The 19,549-nt window shown below is 45.9% G+C and overlaps 2 protein-coding genes across 6 annotated transcripts in view; one reads left to right on the top strand and one right to left on the bottom strand.

Annotated features, from left to right (window-relative positions):
* The window catches only part of DDX42 (DEAD-box helicase 42), a 56,531-nt gene extending 44,839 nt beyond the window's left edge, over window positions 1-11,692 (top strand). The window contains exons 8-18 of one of the 2 annotated variants that reach the window (XM_035026292.1): window positions 67-186; window positions 1,039-1,215; window positions 1,805-1,933; window positions 2,552-2,651; window positions 3,242-3,289; window positions 3,807-3,904; window positions 4,740-5,016; window positions 6,248-6,474; window positions 8,178-8,288; window positions 9,382-9,483; window positions 10,124-11,692. In XM_035026292.1, the coding sequence (XP_034882183.1) occupies window positions 67-186; window positions 1,039-1,215; window positions 1,805-1,933; window positions 2,552-2,651; window positions 3,242-3,289; window positions 3,807-3,904; window positions 4,740-5,016; window positions 6,248-6,474; window positions 8,178-8,288; window positions 9,382-9,483; window positions 10,124-10,813 (2,079 nt within the window). In that variant the 3' untranslated portion in view covers window positions 10,814-11,692. The remainder of the gene's footprint in view (window positions 1-66; window positions 187-1,038; window positions 1,216-1,804; window positions 1,934-2,551; window positions 2,652-3,241; window positions 3,290-3,806; window positions 3,905-4,739; window positions 5,017-6,247; window positions 6,475-8,177; window positions 8,289-9,381; window positions 9,484-10,123) is intronic. The other variant, XM_035026293.1, reaches the window with a different exon arrangement.
* FTSJ3 (FtsJ RNA 2'-O-methyltransferase 3) lies at window positions 6,430-19,380 on the bottom strand. Of its 4 annotated transcripts, none has more exons than XM_035026297.1 (21): window positions 19,108-19,380; window positions 18,832-18,937; window positions 18,492-18,538; window positions 18,285-18,364; window positions 17,749-17,848; window positions 17,463-17,657; window positions 17,268-17,383; window positions 17,049-17,153; window positions 16,867-16,967; window positions 16,560-16,640; window positions 16,324-16,470; window positions 16,046-16,181; window positions 13,990-14,174; window positions 13,735-13,852; window positions 13,396-13,655; window positions 13,084-13,166; window positions 12,900-12,999; window positions 12,638-12,821; window positions 12,447-12,541; window positions 12,124-12,361; window positions 6,430-6,516 (listed from the first exon to the last, which is right to left on the bottom strand). In XM_035026297.1, the coding sequence occupies exons 1-20, from the start codon at window positions 19,172-19,174 to the stop codon at window positions 12,169-12,171; spliced, it is 2,499 nt and encodes an 832-aa protein (XP_034882188.1). In that variant the 5' UTR covers window positions 19,175-19,380; the 3' UTR covers window positions 6,430-6,516; window positions 12,124-12,168. The 4 variants fall into 4 exon arrangements, with proteins under 4 accessions (XP_034882188.1, XP_034882187.1, XP_034882185.1 ...); XM_035026296.1 differs by lacking the exon at window positions 6,430-6,516 and adding an exon at window positions 11,372-11,457; XM_035026294.1 differs by lacking the exon at window positions 6,430-6,516 and having other exon boundaries at window positions 11,513-12,361; window positions 19,108-19,197; window positions 19,280-19,324.
* Between the last annotated feature and the right edge of the window lie 169 nt (window positions 19,381-19,549).

The following is a 19,549-nucleotide window of genomic DNA, read 5'->3' as shown; positions in this document are numbered from 1 at the left end:
TCTTGAACTTCTGATGCTGCTCATTTTGAAGTACGAGTCACTCCTGGGGGTTGTCTTTATTTCTAGGTCTCTGGTGCTGCGCCTCCTAGACCAGGAAGTAGTTTTGCTCACTTTGGGTTTGATGAACAACTTATGCACCAGATTCGGAAATCTGAGTACACACAGCCCACTCCAATACAGTGCCAGGTAAGTAAAACATAGTGAAAGAAAAACAAAGTAGGATGATACTCAGTAACCATATTTATTTTACAAACAAGTCAAAGCAGTAAAACAGCGTATAGCCCAAAATTATATTGGCATAGATAGAAGGTATCTAAATATTTCCTCTCTGGCTTAGTCTCCAACTTTTGCTTTAAGGGGGAAAAGAGAACATAGATGAAATCCAAGAGTATTTTTGAAACCTTTAAAAATCAAAGAGCAAAAAAAAAAATGAATTATTGACCATTCTAAGATGTCGCTACAGGGGCTGGGAAATATTCTTTTGTATCTGCTAAATATCTTGAAAATATGACCTGAAGAAAGCAGTTTGTTAGGCCTAAACTTAAAAAATATTTGCGTGTAGACAACACACTGTCAGTGATTAGGATTCCTTTGTGACCTGAAAATTCTCACTTATAACTGGAAGTCATAACTTCTGTTTTCCACTTATATATGGGATTTATTGATTCCTACACAGAATATAAGAATTTCCTGTATGTGGATGAGTGACCTAGTCTTTACCTTCTCAAGGGGAAAATTTTTTTATTTTAGCAACCCACTTACAGTATACATTGCAGTTTTTCATTTCTGTATCTCAGGCATATGGAGTCATTCATATTTTGTAAATAGTGGATGATCCACATGTAGAGAATGATAATATTATTTCCTATAAAGAAGTTTATGGAAATGCCAGGTATTCCTTTTTATTTTATAGCCAGCATAACCCATCAGGATATTTGTGTTTCATTGGAAATGAATGTCATTGATTTCCCCAGGATTTCTTTCAGTACATCTTTAAAATTGAAAGTTTAGAATGGATATACTTTATTTTTCATCTAGGGTGTGCCTGTGGCATTAAGTGGTAGAGACATGATTGGTATTGCCAAAACCGGCAGTGGAAAAACTGCAGCCTTTATCTGGCCCATGTTGATTCATATAATGGACCAGAAGGAATTGGAACCAGGTGATGGGCCAATTGCAGTGATAGTGTGTCCTACTAGGGAGCTTTGCCAGCAGGTATGTACTTTGTGTAGAATGCCCCCTTTTGTATGTGAACTAGCAAGGGACTAGTCAGTCAAGAGGGTAGAATTAACTGGGAAACTTTTTAAAAATGTGAAATTTTTAAAATAATTAATTTAATAATTTTTTTAAGTATATGGTTCTGCAGCATGAAGAACATTCACGTTGTTGTGCTACCAGGAAACTTTTGGAAAATATTATGTTATATATTTTCTATATAACCAAACACATATTTTTCCCTAGAACTGTGTTAAGAGAAAAAATATATGGGAATTACTTGTATTTTAAGTTCCCAGTGTTTTCCTCCTGGGTTAATTCATTTTGCTTGGGTAAAAAGGCAATGACAAGGTCAGGAAGTAAAGTTTAAAAGAAAAAAAGAGTAATCAAGACAAGGTCGCAGATAGCCTGTTGGGATGTGACAGTGGTGCTCTGTTCATTTACTTTATGAATAAAAATGTGATTATAAAGCATTATTTCTAGCTTTTGATTTTCTAGGACATCACATTCTCTGGGTTTTTTTAGAACTCCCTTTTGGGTATTGGTCAGTGTTCTGGTTTGTTATGTCATTATGTCAACAACTTTGCAGATCCATGCAGAATGTAAGCGGTTTGGGAAAGCATATAATCTTCGATCAGTCGCTGTATACGGAGGAGGGAGCATGTGGGAGCAGGCCAAGGCCCTTCAGGAAGGGGCAGAGATTGTTGTGTGTACCCCAGTAAGTATGTCTTGGGTTCAAATGGCTTCTTAGCCACTCTTGGTATGGAAAAAGGGTTAGTTATTGAATGGAATGCTCCCCAAAATGTGGGGTAAAGCAGGGTCAAGAATACTCTGATAAATGACAGCCTGTGGCATTGGTTTAATTTTGATTGGTTGACTAGAATAGCAATCCATTAAGATTCTCTGACATGTATGTTAGTAGCTATAGATTCCCCTCTACTTCAGATTTTTTTTTTAATGCTTTCCTAGAAAATGGATCTATGGTTACTTGAGAGCATTGAGAATCAAAAAAGAAGACGGTCTTTGGACCATACAATTTGGAGTTTGGTCATAGTTCCTAAAAGAGTGTAGTCTAAACATTAAAACCCATCAATAAGGTTTTAAATTAGGTCATTTTAGAATGCCCCACAAAATAGTTCTGGCCATGTTCCCAAAACTAAGTTTTCAAATTTTCTGTTCTTTTATGCTCTGTAGTGCATAAAGTCTGAGTCTGTCAGACCCAGTGTCTGTTACAGTTGACAACTGGAGTATTAGCACTTTTGCCAGGGGTACAATTGAGAAAGTTCTTGTAAATGCCTTTAATTATACTTAACTGTTCATTTTCTGGATCTCATAGGGTCGACTAATTGATCATGTGAAGAAGAAAGCTACCAATCTTCAAAGAGTCTCTTACCTTGTGTTTGATGAAGCAGATCGCATGTTTGACATGGGATTTGGTATGCTTTAATACCAGTTTCTTCTGTCCCCATCCTCATGATACTTGGTTTGTTCTTGTCTTTCTAGACTTAGCATTTTTTTTCTATGAGAGATGCTAAAAATACTCCTGTTGTATAGGATTAGACCGTAGAGATATAGCTAAGCCATTAACTATTTTTAGGTGTTCTCTCAGGAAGTATGTTAGGCTTGACTGGGTTACAGACATTTTGAAAGTGCCTTTGTATATAGGGGGAATATTTTCTCTATGCTTTATTTTTATTCATATGCCTTTGATTGTGGAGGTCAAGGTCTATGTTCTTAGTAGTAGATGTCATATCATTCAAGGCTCTTTGCTTCTCTGTCCTCCCAACTGTGTGGAAATTCTGAATAACCCATCTTTATTGATTAAAATACCACTGGGCCTAGCTTAGCCGGGTGGAAGGGAAAGAATTTCTGGGTTTCATACTGAATGATAGGCCTAGGAGTTTCACATTTTCCTTAATAGTTACAACTTCTCATATGAAGAGTTTTAGTAAAAGGACTTTTTCCCAGGCATCCCAACCCATCGTATAGAGTTATAATGTTAATTTTACTGCTTTACTTCTTCCAGAGTACCAGGTGCGATCCATAGCAAGTCATGTCCGTCCTGACAGACAGAGTATGTATGAAGCAGTTTTATTAAGTCACATTTGTGTTCAGATTAAACACCTATGTATTTTATAAGCACTCACAGTATGGCAGCAGAAATGATCATGTGTGTACTGGTGAGAACCATGAGGAGGAGATAAAAAGTTTGAGCTGCACAGAACCTTAGAGATCATCAGATATAACTCACTTGTTTTTGTAGATGATAATCCAAGCCTGAGAATGAAATGACCTGTCCCAAGTTACATGGTTTTATCAGCACATGGGGTTAAAGCACAGTGCAGGGCTGCTGATAGGAAGTCAGGAGCCTTTTCGAACCATGCTGACAGTCCCTGTCTTAACTGAAAATGTATAAAAATAGAAAAAGGAAAATGCTTTTTTCCTTAGTGAATCAATTTTGAAACTAAATTGAAAGTTCAGGTGGGTTTATTTTGTAAAACTGAATAATTCTGAGTATCAGTAGGAGGCTTAGTGGGTATTCAAAAACGAAGTCACACTGTTTCTTTAACAGAATTTACTTTACCTTTTAGCTCTTTTATTCAGTGCAACTTTTCGGAAAAAAATTGAAAAACTGGCCAGAGACATCCTGATCGACCCTATTCGTGTGGTGCAGGGAGACATTGGAGAGGTAACCCTAAAAAGCAAGGCTAGATGGGACCCCAACAGGTTATTTTTCATATTTTGGAGACATGGAATTAGTTTCTCACTATTGAGAGGGAAAACATGTTACTATGTTATACATCAGATTTGTTTTAAAAAACACAAGGTTAGGAGGATAGATAAGACAACTACATTCTCAAAATATGGATATTGTTGAAGCTGGGTGATGGGTACATAGGAGGTGATTATGTTCATTTTTTTGGAATGTTTAAAATTTTACATAATAAAAATTTAAAAAAAACTTTGCTGCGGGGTGAAGCAGGCTTTGCCTGGAAGACAGGATGGAACGGACATTTTAAATGATTGGAGGAGGAGTGAGGTGACTTGAAAGGCCTGGTGAAAATGAGTTCATGGTATTTACCTTTGCATATGTCCTATGTGGAAAATTTGGCTCCCTTGAGAATTCCTGAAGTTGCTTACCATGTTTATTTTTAAAGTTCTGTGCAGTTAGTTGGTGTTCTGACATTGTCTGCTTTTCATTCTTGAGTGCCTTCTATGTGTGTATGAATAGTACTAGGAGCAGTGAGTGGGAAGGACAGAAAAGGAGCTAAATTTATTAGTAATAAATAATCTGAATATGCCTCTAACAATGTATTGCAGAGTATTGGGGCTTATGAATAGTTAGGTAGAGCCCAGTGATTTGAGAAGGGATGTAGGTTTCGAGCTGCGCTTGACTTGCTCAAAGAAGGCCCGAGGAGAAGAGGGACTATTTAAGGTTCTTCTCTATGGGGGTGGAAAATGATGTCTGGTCCTTGTTCAGGTGCCTTTTGGTACAAATGTCACAGTCATCTGTTTCTTTTCAGGCGAATGAAGATGTGACACAGATTGTAGAAATTCTCCATTCTGGGCCTAGTAAATGGAACTGGCTTACCCGGCGTCTGGTGGAATTTACCTCTTCAGGAAGTGTCCTCCTGTTTGTTACTAAAAAAGCCAATGCTGAAGAGCTAGCCAATAACCTTAAGCAGGAGGGTCATAATCTTGGGCTGCTTCATGGGGACATGGATCAGAGTGAAAGAAACAAGGTCATTTCAGACTTTAAGAAAAAGGACATCCCAGTCCTGGTGGCCACAGATGTTGCAGGTAGAGTATGACCTTCCCCGGTGACCTCACGGCCCTGCGCAGTAAGGATGTTTTGTGTTGCCATGTAAGAGCTAGAGCACTGAGGGCGCCTGGGGGGGCTCAGTCCATTGAGCATCTGCCTTCGGCTCAGGTCATGATCCCAGGGTCCTAGGATTGAGTCCGGCTCCTTGCTCAGCAGGGAGCCTGCTTCTCCCTCTTGCTTGTACTGTCTCTCTCTCACAAATAAACAAATAAAAATCTTAAAAAAAAAAAAAAGAGCTAGAGCACTGAGCAGTCTGACTGGAGGCACTTTACTGGCCTGGCTGGCCACCCCACCCTGAATGGAGCTCAGACCATTGACCACAACCTGGAGCTCTGGGTACTACTTGCACTTAATGTTTCTCTTTGAAGAAAGAATCCCTGCAGTTAAAAGATACTCGGAGGAAAAAAATTGTTGAGCCAGTGTCATATTGATCGGGCATACTTCACTCAAGATCAAAAAGTTTTTTGTGGGCGCCTGGGTGGCTCAGATGGTTAAGCGTCTGCCTTCGGCTCAGGTCATGATCCCAGGGTCCTGGGATCAAGTCCCACATCGGGCTCCCGGCTCAGTGGGGAGCCTGCTTCTCCCTCTGACCCTCACCCCTCTCATGCTGTTTCTCTCTCGCTCGCTCTCTAAAAAATAAATAAAATCTTTTAAAAAAAAAAAAAAAGTTTTTTGAAGTATGACTTTTGGCTTTATTCTGTTTTAATAGCTACCCTTAAAACTGGTATTTTTTCCCCAAAAAGGAGATAATTTTTCAGCTTCAAGCCAATTTGATGCTGGCTTTCATTATTTTACACATTCCTAGAGCAAGAGAGAGGCCATGGCAGGTTATTGATGGCAGAAGGCCTGTGTCCCTGATGCTAGACAGCCTAGCATCATAGAAGGGCAACTTAAATGCTTGGATCTTTTTTTTTTTTTAAGATTTTATTTATTTATTCATGAGAGACAGAGAGGCAGAGGCAGAGGGAGAAGCAGGCTCCCCGTGGAGCGGCGAGCCCGATGTGGGACTTGATCCCAGGGCCCTGGGATCATGATCCGAGCCGAAGGCAGATGCTTAACTGACTGAGCCACCCAGGCGTCCCATAAATGCTTGGATCTTATTAGCTCACCAAACCAAGAGGAATGTGCGTTCTTAGAGGGCTAGCATTTTGGGTTACTTTGGTGTTTTGACTCCTGCTGAAGGATAAAAGAATTTGGTATTTATTTCAGCCCGTGGTCTGGACATTCCTTCAATTAAGACTGTTATTAACTATGACGTGGCACGAGACATTGATACTCACACTCATAGGATTGGCCGCACAGGACGAGCGGGTGAGAAAGGCGTGGCTTATACCTTACTGACCCCCAAGGACAGCAATTTTGCTGGTGACCTTGTCCGGAACTTGGAAGGAGCCAATCAGCATGTTTCCAAGGAACTCCTAGATCTGGCAATGCAGGTGAGGGGCTGAGTACACTTAGGATGGCTCGAGGTTCTAAAACTAGTAAAAAAAAAAACAACAACTCAGCAAGCCTGAGGAGCTAACATAGACACATGACAGAAAAGTTACGGCCGTGGGTGGGGGCACTGCTTAGGAGGAACAGATTGGTACTGTAGGACATTAAAATTCATCTGGTCTGTCTTACCTCTTTTTCCAGCAACATTGATTTGAAAAGCTTATTCCTTTCTTTGTGCTAAAATCTGTCCCTCTGAAATTTCTGCCTGTTTGCCCCATAGCACACTTGTAAGTTTAATCTCAAAGATAGCTATTTTCCCCTTATTGCCCTTTCTCCCAGTCTTTTTGAGGGGCTAAAAATGTGTGACATCTTAAGAAAATACGATGTATTTAACTATTTCTCATTGATTTAGGTCTCAGACCTTAAACCACTTGATTACCAATCTAAAACTAAGCTAGACATTCTACTGAAGTAAATACTGAGTCATCTTAATATATGGAGTCCCCAAATTACAAATGGGTTCAGTATACACATTCTGATAGTAGAAATTTATGTCTTTTTTATTTTTATTTTTTATTTTTTTTAAAGATTTTATTTATTTATTTGACAGATAGCGAGAGCAGGAACACAAGCAGGGGGAGTGGGAGAGGGAGAAGCAGGCCTCCCGCCAAACAGGGAGCCCGATGTGGGACTCGATCCCAGGACCCTGGGATCATGACCTGAGCCGAAGGCAGACGCTTAACGACTGAGCCACCCAGGCGCCCTAAATTTATGTCTTTTTTAGATTCATAAGTCAGCGCATAGAATGGTTAATCCGTTCTGCACTTACAGTATGGTATTACTGCCCATACTCTGGGTTCTGGGAGTAGAGGACTTGCATGGCAGGAAGGAGTAAAATAATGTTTCCTTCCATTTCCTGGGTACAGAGAGCCCATCGTAAACTGCATTTTTGAACAGGATGTATCTTGTCTTTGGCTTTTTCTATGTCTCTTTTGTGCCTTAGGCTTCCTGTGCTCTCTCACACTGTGTGATCAGCTTCCCTGGTCAGTGCCTTTCTGAAGCCAGCCCTACCTCTCAAGTACTTCACTTAGATTGTAATGTGTGATTGTTAGATAAAGGGCTACCTCTCCCACTGGTATTTGCATTCTGTGAAAAGAACATAAATTGATTCATAGGGTGCTGGCAGCGATCAAGTTCAAGGGACGCTTCAGGCTATGGGTACATAAAACTTTCAGTTACGTTGCTAGTGGTCCTGGACATCTGCCCCTAGAGCCAGTTCTGGTGAACCTCACTTCACATGGTCTTTTTCTTTCACTTCTGAGCCCTCTTTTAAGCTCCAAACGTGTATATCCAGTAGTATGTCTAGATTAAGAAAAGGTTCCTCTAGGAAGTTAGAAGTGGCCAGAGTAAGTGCTCTCCATCTGAGGCTTACCTACTCACTTCCCTTCCTGGAGGCCCTGAGAAACAGCAGTAATGGAAGCCTCAGATAAGGAGCTGGGCCTCCTGACAAATTTGGTAGACTAAACTCCCAAAAGAAGTTCGTCTGTGGTTCCTGTGAACAGTTGCCATAAATACACTGGCTACAGATGAACCAGTACGTTCTTCCCTCCCACTTCATTTCTGATGATGTCCTCCTCTGGCTGCCTCTTCCTTCTCTGGCTGCCTCTTCCTCCCATGGCCTAACCTTGAATTGTGTTCAATGCAGAATGCCTGGTTTCGGAAATCCCGCTTTAAAGGAGGAAAAGGCAAAAAGCTGAACATTGGTGGAGGCGGCCTAGGCTACAGGGAGCGGCCTGGCCTAGGCTCAGAGAACACGGTGAGTCCAGACTGCAGCAGTGCCCTTTGGGCTGCTCCCAAGTCCTGGAGGATGTTATGACCGTCCTCCTCTACCTGAGAAAGCCTCAGTGAGTTTAGAACTCCGTCTACAAGGAATGTTGTGACTTTGTCTTAGAGAAGCACCTTTGTGTACTTGGTGACTAGATATGCTCAGGAAATCAGTCTAGATTAACATCAGTTTGCAAATTGTGGTCCCTGGACCAGCAGTAAATGCAAATTTGTGCCCCACCCCAGACCTGGTGAATCAAAAACTTGACAAGCCCTCCAGCACTGGCCTAGAGTCTGCTGCTGGGAACCCTGACTCCAGAATGCTTCCTACACTCTGTGGGAAATTGCATCAGAAATGAGAGCTAGCTTTTCTCACAAAACAGGTAATGAAAGCGCCCCCTTACTGGCTTTCTTAACTGCCTGTTTCCTGTCACTTTGATTCCTAAACCAAAGAAGAAAGCTGCCAGTCTTTTTATTTGTGGAGCATTATTGTTTACTTGGTGTCTCTGATAAAGAATCTGCTCACACCTCTCAGTAACGATGCACAGGACACCGTTGGTAGTGATAGCTAATGTTGAGCCATGGCAAGCAGTCATGCATGTTAACTCAGTCTTCACAACCACCCAGTGAGCACAGGTGTACTGATCATGAAACAGAGGCACCCAGGTTATACTGCAGTAAGTGTTGAAACTGAGACTCAGGCTTTTAGGAGTGAATTCAGAGCTTGAGCCATGTATAGGCTATATGCATATGCTATATATTGCCTTGTGGCCTCTTCATCCTGAGCATGTAAAGCTTTACAGAATTATAGAAACATTGTATTTGTGTGTGTAAATAAAACCATATGATCAGCATTGGGCATAATCTGACTTCGGGGTTAGGGTTAATTCCTAAAAACAGAATTACTGGGTTAAAAGGCATAAGCATTTTTAAGTATTTATTACTGTACCTTTTCCCACAAAATATATCCTGTTCCCATTGCAGTGCCCACTTTGTTTCCAGGATATGAGGCCCAGTCTGGCAGTGAGCTTTCCTGCTCATTCTGTCCTCATGGGTGTGTTTTTTTGTTTTGTTTTTTTTTAAAGGACCGAGGAAACAACAATAATGTGATGAGCAATTATGAGGCCTACAAGCCCTCCACAGGAGCCATGGGAGATCGGCTGACAGCAATGAAAGCAGCTTTCCAGGTCTGAAATTAAGGAGTTAGCTAAAAGAGCTTTGCACAGTGATGAGGGGCCTAGTCTTTCAGAGAGGGTAGCTGAGCTTGTAGGCTTGATGCTAGACTTAAGGGCTTCTCACTGCTTTCAGTTTTGAATGTCAACTTCATAATAGCTTACATAGAGCTGCAGGTGTAGAAGCTAGGAAATCTGGTCAGGGACATCCGTCATCCCAGAGCTTGGGACTGTTGGTACTGTAGCAGGGCTGGCGGTCCTGCCCTGCCTCAACAGCCGACAGCATTGCCCACCTCTAAGGCTCTTGGAAGCTGGTTGAGAATAATTACCTTTTTTTTTTTTTAGCTAAGACAAGTTTGGTTCTGGAGCTCTTAACTTTGAACCCATGTATACTTATCCTTCCACCCCTCCAGTTAGCAAGCTAACCAGCTGAACCTTAATTTATGCATTTTATCTGCCTTCAGACTGATGTTTCAGCTAGGTCCCTAGATTTCTTCTCATTAATAGAGGAACATAGAAACCACAGGGTTGTGGGGCCATCGGGATGCTCATAGTGCCAGGATAGCATAGAATTTGTGTACTTTCTCATTACCAAGCTTCACATATCCCAAGTTTCTTGAACCCACTGTCTTAGCTCTTGTTGTCTCTCTTTCAGTCACAGTACAAGAGTCACTTTGTTGCTGCCAGCTTAAGCAACCAGAAGGCGGGAAGCTCTGCTGCTGGCGCAAGTGGATGGACTAGTGCAGGGAGCTTGAATTCCGTCCCAACTAATTCAGCCCAGCAGGGCCATAACAGTCCAGACAGCCCCCTTGGCAGTGCCACCAAGGGCATCCCAGGCTTTGGCAATACTGGGAACCTCAGCGGTGCTCCAGTGACCTACCCTTCTGCTGGAGCCCAGGGAGTCAACAATACAGCTTCAGGGAGTAACAGCCGAGAAGGGCCTGGGGGAGGCAATGGGAAGAGAGAGAGATACACGGAGAACCGGGGTGGCAGCCGTCATGGTCATGGAGAGAGTGGCAATCGGCATGGCGACAGTCCACGTCATGGAGAGGGTGGTCGCCATGGAGATGGATACCGCTACCCCGAAAGCAGCAGCCGTCATGCTGACGGCCACCGTCATGGGGAGAGTAGGCACGGAGGAGGTGGCAGCCGACATGGAGAGAGCCGAGGTGCAAACGATGGTCGGAATGGTGAAAGCAGGAAAGAGGGTTGTAATCGTGAGAGCAAGGTGGACCCCAAGGTGGACAGCAAGATGGACAAGGTGGACAGCAAGACAGATAAGACAGCCGATGGTTTCGCTGTCCCCGAGCCACCCAAGCGCAAGAAAAGTCGATGGGACAGTTAGAGGGTATGTGCTACAGCGTGAAATCAATTGTCTTTAATTTTATTTTTAGAAAGATTTTTGGTAACTAGGCGTCTCAGGGCTGGGTTGGGGCCCAAGGTGTAAGGACCCCCTGCCCCTAGTGGATTAGCTGGAGCTTGGAGACATTACCCTTTCATCTGGATTAGTTTTCGGATGTCTTCTTGGGAAGCTGCTTTGGTCCTTGAAAGCAGTGAGAGCTGGGAACCTCCTATTGGGCTCTAGGTGAGTTGTGAAGGTCAGTTGAGAATACCTTGAAAGAAAGGGCCTTCTAGGGCACAAAACTCACTCTAGGATTTTATTATATGTAGTGTTATATTTTTTACTAAAATGTCACCTTATAAACATCTACAAGTAAAATTTCTTTTCTTAGCTGTGTGGCCAGGCAGTTCCCTCTTTAGGAGTTGGCTTTCTGCAAACCCAACCTACTGAAGCATTTGTTGGAGATTTGGGGAAGGATTTTGGTGCTTCTAGACTTTGCAGGGAAGAGCAATGTGTAAGTGAGAGTCCGTGCTCAGGTTCCCCAGCCAGGTTTGTGTCCAGTCCTGAGACAGGAAGCAGCAGCCCGCCAGACCCAGAGAGCCCCTACCTTCAAAGAGAAACAAGACTGCTCCAGGTCTGAAGTATTGCTAAATTGAAAAAAACAAAAACGACAGCTTTTAAAGTGTCTTCTATTTCATTGTATTTTTTTTTTTTAACTTGCCACAATGGTAGAAAATCTTTTGCTGAAATGATTTTGATGATTTTTGTTCTATCTTGTTTATAAAAGGAAATATACATACTTCGAATTTTGTGACTTTGTGAAGGTTTCTTTAAGATGTGCATTCCTTTCTGCTTGCTCTAGTAAATGTTTTACTACTGGGACCTGTGGATTGTTTGTCATTTCTACTTCACAGTGAGTACATACTATGATTTATAACTGTGCAGTACATGGTGTGAACACCCAGATGTTTGAGTTAGCACTTAGTGGGAACTAAATGTCAGAAAAGATAATACCCTGGTTTTATTCAGATAATAGAAGAGGATGGGGGAAGACCTGAGAGGCTGGCTTGCCCAGAAATAGAGTGAATGCCACTCGGACACTGACCTTCCCCCTAGGAGACTGTTCGTCTAGTACTCCACATTCCTAACAGAGGAGCTAGGGGCTCTGCTACAGCACCAACAGGACATGTCAGAGACCTTCCTTCAACACTCAGGACCACCCCGTGAGAGTTCTAGGCACCCCACCTGTCTTTCCAGCAGACTACAATGCAAGCCAGCCTGCAGCTGGTATGGGGTGGGGGCTGGAATCACACCTCCATGTCCTCACACTGTCTTCTCAGAGGACCCCATGGCTCTGCTCACTTCCGTCTGTGTTTTTTCTTCTGCTCTTTCCTTTGCTGTGCCCTTTGGTCCTTCTTCATCCTTGAGTCCACCACCTTGAAATGGCCTCTGACTCCAGCTGGCCGGTGGACTTTGCGGCCCACACCTTTTTTGGCTACCACATAGGTGACTTGGCGTTTCTCCTTGCCAAGCCCAGCCTTCTTGTAGAGACTGTAAATGGAAGGAAGACATTAGAGGCTTCCAGCCATCCTTTTTAACCCCATGTACCTTTGTGGGTGACCTCTCTCTCCTTTACCTCCGAAGCTGAGCCACTTTCTCACGTTCTGAGATGTCCACGGTGTTCACCACAGCCTCTGCCTTCTTCTTGGTTTGCTCCAACTTCTTCAGCATCTGCCGGGGGCGGGGGGGTGCACGGTGGCTCTGTCAGGCGGACCTCTTCCCCACTCCCACCCCTGCACACAGATAACAGGCGGCCCCACTCTTTACCCTCCGTTTCTTTCTGGCCTTCGCCTCGGCTACTTTCTTGATGGGACGTGCATTGATTTCCCGCCAGCGTCGGCGGTAGTGTTCTACCTCCTTCTTGTCAATAGGCAGCTGCCGGATCCTGTGCTGCTTTTCCTCTTGCACAAACCACTCTGGAAGCTCCCCCTCCTCCTCATTAAATGTATACCTAGAGAGAGGACAGCAGCCAAAATCATCCCCCGTCCCCCTCCCAGGGCCACATCTCATGATTTCCTGGCCCCCTTACCGGCTGAAGGAGTCATCTATGAGATCTCTCTTAGCCTTTTTGGAAGAGGCAATGATAGCACCTAGGGCAAGGCCTTCAGGATCTAGTATCTGATGTTTCACTAGAGAGAAAAGGGAAAAGTCAAAGCTCCGTATCGACCCAAACTTCCATTGTCGCCTCCCATTTCACAAGGTACCAAGCTCACCTGGGTCCTCGATGGGCACGATCTCAAACCCGTCATCGGACTTAAGCCCACGGCTTCGCTTCTTCCCGTGCTTTGGTTCCCAACTGCAGAAGGGGGATGACCGTTGTCAGTTCCACCAGTCCCCAGACCCACTCCTGCCTCACCTCAACCCCGCTTCCTATTGAAAACTTGGCCTGAAAGGCCCCCCGAGCTATACCACAGACTACTTGATTCACTTCAGAATCATCACTTTTTTTTTTTAAGTCGCTATCTACAGCCAAGGGTGAAAACCCCAAACGGGGACAAGTGGTCAGAACAGCTGCAGCCACTCACCTCTCTTCGCTGCTGCTGCTGTCGCTGTCCGAGCTGCCCTCTCCTTCCTCATCAGGCCCAGGGGCACTCTTGGCCTCTGCTGGAGCCTCTGGCCGCTTAGGGCCCGCCTCTTGGTGCTGGGGAGGTTTCTTCTCATTCTTTAAACCGGAAGGTGGGGATGGCAGCTGCTGTTGCCCCCTCCGACGCCTCTCATACAACAGCTGGGCCTGACCGAGCTCCAGGGCCTCATCAGCATCCTCCTCAATCCCTCTGAAGCCATCCTGTGACGGGGGGAAGTTTCAGCCACCCGTCTCCCAGGGGATACTAAGTCCCTGGCTGGCTGGGCCCCCAACCTCTTACCTTAGAGAACCACAGACGGGCTTGTTCTTCCTGCAGTATCATCTTTTCCTCCAATGGTACCAGCAGTGGATTCCCTTCTTCTCCTCCTTTTTCATCTTCTACTTCAGCAAATTGTACACTGTAGAGAAATGGGTGGGGGCTGGGGAGATGTGCTTTCCGACTCCCACTTGCGACCCCTGCGCCCAGCTCTGCTTCCGTACTCACAGAGAGGGTCAATGCCCCTGCGTGCATGAACCCCCCCCCCCCCCCCCTTACCGCTTCTGGTCCTTTAGACACGGAGATCCTCCAACCTCTGCCAGCTCCTCTGGATCCAGGTCACTCTCCAGAGATGCATCGTCATCGTCTTCCTCAACATCTGATACGTAGAGGTCGTCTCTTGGCAGATCAGACAGAAATGTGTCTGCAGCGCTCATATCCCCTTGTGTGACCTCCTCTAACAACTGGAGTTTGACAGAGAAACAAAAAAGAGGTCAAGGATTCTTATGAGGCACATAACGCTTTTTTCCCCCCGTATCTGTTACCTTAGCAACATTTGAAAACACTCTGTAGTTTAAGAAACTATGAGTATGAGAGGCTCCCGGGTGGCTCAGTTGTTAAGCTCTGCCTTTGGCTCACGTCATGATCCCAGGGTGCTGGGATCGAGCCCCGCGTCGGGCTCCCTGCTCCGCGGGAAGCCTGCTTCTCCCTCTCCCACTTCCCCTGCTTGTGTTCCCTCTCTCGCTATGTCTTTCTCTGTCAAATCTTAAAAAAATAAAATACACTGTGGCAAATACAGACAAGGAAATGATGGGGCTAAGTGTTTAAAACATCCGTTCGGGACACCTGGGTGGCTCAGTTGGTTAAGCGTCTGCCTTCGGCTCAGGTCATGATCCGGGGGTCCTGGGATCAAGTCCCGTATTGGGCTCCTTGCTCAGCGGGGAGCCTGCTTCGCCCTCTCCCTCTGCCTGTAGCTCCCCCTGCTTATGCGCTGACAAAATCTTTAAAAAAAAAAAAAAAAAGGGAGGCTCAGTTGGCTGGGCGTCCAACTCTTGGTTTTAGCTCAGGTCATGATCTCGGCAATCATGAGATGGGGCCCCACATCCAGCTCCTTGCTCAGAGGGAGTTGGCTTGAGATTCTCTCTACCCCTCCCCCCAGGTCCCAGAGCACATGTGCACTCTCTAAAAAAAAATTTTTTTTTTTTTTTAAAGATTTGACAGACTGAGCGCACACAAGCACAAGCAGGGGGAGCGACAGGCTCCCGCAGAGCAGGGACCCCAATACAGAGCTCAAACCCAGGACCCTGGGATCATGACCTAAGCTGAAGGCAGATGCTTAACTGAGCCATCCAGGCACCCCTAAAATAAGAAATCTTAAAAAAAAAAAAAAATCCCATTCTAAGTCAGGTCACTGTTCTATCCCACTTGTCTGTCTGAAGTGGTAGCAGAAAAACACCCCAAGCCTATATAACATCCAATCTTAAAATACTCTAAAACATTTTTTCTTACAAAATTACTCCCAGAAAGCACATTAAAAAAAAAAAAAAAAGCACATCACCTGAGAATAACAACCTACGGATTTTGTTTCCACTGAATAGAGGAACCCAGGCAACACACATCTAACAACTATTATTTCACTTAAAAACTGTCAACCTCAAGATTTATTTTCCTCATAACAAAGCTAGCTGTTAGTGCTTGAGAGTTTACGTTATCAGGGATTACACCTAAACCCTCTTTAAAAATTCCTCCCCAAAACCCTAGCTGGTAGGTTCTATCATTCCCTCCTACAGATGAGAAAACCAAGGCAAAGAACCACTACGCTCTCTCTGCTGTTCTCGTAACAAAGAGGACCTGGGTTTCCATTCCCGCGGGAACCACAGAAGTTCATTTCACTTGTCGATGCTGCTTTAATCAGGAAATGCAGCCTATGGCAGCAAGGTGCCAACCTGGTCTCTGTGACCCGAAGAACACTGCCCTCCTCTGAGGAAAACCCTCCTCCACACACCCTGGCATCCCAGGTACCCTGGCGGCTGCATCTACTAGAACCTATGCTTCTTGCATAGAGTGCTTCTTAGTTCTAATGTTCTAGCTCTACCATAATCAATCCATAGCACACTCATAAACGTTCCTAATCTCATTGTTTTAGATACATTGTTTCTTCCTGGCCTTTCAGGCACAAAACTCGGTTTTTCCAACAGTATCCTCTCACTGAAAGAGTCACCTTTCAGCTTACAGGGGAACACGGCAACTATGAGCCATAAGCATTCAGCACACTTAAAAAAAGGCCTCTACTACAATACCCCCCATGTCCAAATCTGCCCTAACCCCACCTCACCTGGTGACCCCGGATGGTGCGCAGGGAGAACATGCCAGTCTCCCCCTCATCTGCAATAGAAACCCCGGGAAGATCCATCTTCAGCTCCACACGCTCCCGCTGTTTTCTCTGCTCACGCAGCAGCTTCTTTTTCTTCCTGAGTGGACAATTTGAGGAATTCACCCCGCCCCAGCTCGAAAGACTCCCCATCCGAGCCTTCATCCTCTCCCCCATCTTCACACACTGAGGAACTCTGTGGTGGGACTCCCGCTCCCGGAGCTCCTCCCCACTCCTCTTACCTCTTTAATTCTGCCACCTCCTGGGCCTTCATCTCTGCCAGGCTCTGGTTTAATCGTTCCTCCTCTTCATCCTCAGAGGGCTGCTGCCCAGTCCCAACCTTAGACTCCTCACCCCCTTCGTCGTCCTCTTCCTCTCCTGAACTGAGGCTGACAAAACAGTGCAAGAAGTTTGCTTCTTTTCTCATACACCCCGCCGACCCCAGCCAACACCTACCCTGGTTTGATTCCCGCCTCACCTGATGTCCAGTGCCTTTGCTTGCTCTTTCAGCTTCTTGGCCACGTATCGCCGGAGCTTTGTTCTCCAGTTCAGGAGGGACCTGCCCCAGAAATACCATGACTGACCCTGACGTTTCCCTCTTTGTCCCTGTCCCCTTTTTAGGCCCCCCTCCCAAATCTCTAGCACAGCAGCATCCTGTCCCCCAAGATCCAACGCTAGGTGAATTCCTCAAATTGTCCCCTCAGGAAAAACAATGCTGCTGCGTCTTCAAAGGCCTTTCCCTGCCTTGGGGACTCCTGGTACCTGTGCCCGCCCCCACTGCATACCTAAGTTCCTTGCGCCCCAGCACTTTGATATCCTGACAGCACGCCCGGATGTCCTCAGTGGTAGCTGGATGCTGTGCCAACTCTTCATCATCTAGTGAAATCTGGGAGAAAAGAAGCGAGTCGGGAGATTCTGGGGACGTGTTTCTGGAGCTTCCTTGCACCCCTCAAAACTGAGAACTCACTTCACTGGCTTTGGAGAGGAAGTCAACGGGGTTGGCAGCTCGGAGGAAGTCAGTGACTGAAGTACGGTGATAGAGCGTGAGGTCACCCTCAGCATAGCCTTCAGCCTTAGGGAGGAAAAGGAAGGGTGAGAAGTCCTTTCTAAGGCGTGTGCAGGACCCACCAGGCCCAAGTTCCCTCGAGCTCTAGGACCTGAGAGTGGCCCCATTCCCCAAACACACCTTTGGCTTCTTCTTAGTTACCAATTCAGTAACAGTCTTGGCCTGAACTTCGATCTCCTTGAAGGCAAACTTGGGGTCAAAGAATTTACTGTCAACCTTGTCAGGAGCCAGGAATCCTACGACGATAGGATATATAAGAAAGCATGCTTTGATAGCTAAGAAACCGACTCATGAGAAAGAAAAAGCAACGCCCACCCTGGCAGACGACAAAGATCTCTGCAGATTCATGGCGAGAAGCTTGGGGCTTAGTGGCCTGGACACGGCGGAAGAGCTGCTGGAAGATCCAGAGTAGGGGCTGATAGTCTCGGGAACGAAAAACCTTCGTGATGAAGCAGCCTCCACGGGCCAGAAAATCACAAGCCAGACGCAGAGCCATCAGTGTCAAATGGGCTGTGGGAGAAAACAATTAGCTGAGGACCTCTGCAGCCTGAGCGGGCAAGGCCACCTCCACCCTCATCTCCATGCCCCCCGCTCCCAGCACCTTGTGAGTAAGCATCATGGACCCAGCTAGCCCCAACGTTGGGGGCCCCATCATTGAGCACAACATCAACCTTCCAGGTCTTCAGTTCCTTTCTCAGGGCCTATACAAAAGAAAAGCAATCATAGCAGCAGAAACACAAATATGGCTATAAAAGCAATCCCTCATTCGGCCATTTGTCCACCCAGTCACTTGCTGAATACCCACAATGGGCCAAATCCTGTGCCAGGCACGGAATACAACAATTAAAAAACAACAACACACGTCTATCTTCACGGAGCTTACAGTCTACTAGTGAGCCCACTGGAAAAGATTTCAACAATATCTCTGCGCTTCTTCCAATTCCAAACACCTCATTCCTGATTAAATAAAGCCTGGAGTAGAGACTAAGGGCGTCATGGGCCTTGTCATACAGACTATGGCAGGCACTGCTCAAGGCGTGTTAAACTGAGAAAGCTTGCCTCTGGAGGATTTGGGTGGTGAGATGGAGACGTGTGTGTCTGCATATAAAGGAGACCAAAAAAAAAGATTCCTATTACCTGCCTACACCGTTCTGTTGTGATGTCCTCCTGGAGTGTCACCACATTGGGAAGAGGCTTGATTGGAACCAGGTCCACTCCTGGAAGAAATCAGGTCAGAGAGTTCCGAAAGATCGCCTCAAGCAAGGAGAAAGGAAATGTAGAACACAATTAGTACCTCACTCTCCCATCCTTTTAACATTCAGGGGCGGCCCACCTGTTACTCACCTACAATAAGGCTGGATACAGGCATAAACTTAGCAGCCACCTGCAGCCTATAAGAGAGTAATACCGATTAAGATAACCCAGGACCGTTCTTTCCCCTCCGTTGGCAATAGGCTCTCTCACCATGCGTGTTAAGAGCCGCTACCAAGTGCAGTGGCCGGAACATGTAACGTACACGTTTCCAACCTTTTTTCTGCGATCTATGTCTAGGGAGAATTTTGAGACCGGTATTACTGTATCTCTCCCTCCCCCCCTCCCTCCCTCCCCCCAACGCAACTCTCAGTCATCCGAGGCGAACCCAGAAAGCAGCCATTAAGAGCCAGAGGTGCCGGGTGTTACCCACCATCCCCCTGGGGCAGCACACAGGTCCAGCAAGGCTCGCGCTTTCTGCAGGAACTGAAAGCGGCGATTCAACTGGATCAGCTTGAAAGCAGAGCGGGAGCGGTAACCTGGGGGCACCGACAAAATGTTAAACTCGGCGGGGCGCTTTCCCATGGGGATTTGTGCGGCTTCACAAACCACCACCCCTTCTGGGGAACAGGAACTCAATATTCGGAAAGGTGGGAGCAAATCGAAAAGGCCATTCGTTCGCTCGCAGACGGCGCGTACCCTGACTCACCGGTCTCCTTCGCCAGGTGATAGAACTTGTCTCGCCGGCTCTTCCCGACTTTGCCCTTCTTGCCCATGGTGAAACGGGGGGAGTGTCAATCTGCGGACAGAGTAAAAACTGGAACGTCTCTTCCCAGATCACTAAACTCCGCTTTCCGTTCCCTACCTGCTTCTGCAATTACCCGTAACCAGCGCCTTTTTCACCACTCTAGGAGAAGCACGTGTGGGCAGCATACGTACTTCCGCTTCCGCTTGCGTCGCTTGCGTCCCCGGCTCCAAGTGTCCGCCATTTTGAGCGTGGCCGCAAATTCTTCTCTATGTTCTCAAGTATTATAAGTTAGAAGTTGGGGCCAGGTGAGCCGATTACCGGAACTAAAACCGAGTTTCTAGAGAGTAACATGTAGGCGTTCTGTGGTCTCTTCATCCCTTTCCAAGCTCCTGACCTCGCGCAG

Source organism: Mirounga leonina, unplaced genomic scaffold (genome assembly GCF_011800145.1).
Source record: "Mirounga leonina isolate KUSES-001 unplaced genomic scaffold, KU_Mleo_1.0 Mir_197, whole genome shotgun sequence".
NCBI lineage: Eukaryota > Metazoa > Chordata > Mammalia > Carnivora > Phocidae > Mirounga > Mirounga leonina.
The sequence above is the reverse complement of the archived record's forward strand: the minus strand, read 5'-3'. Positions and strand labels throughout refer to the sequence as shown.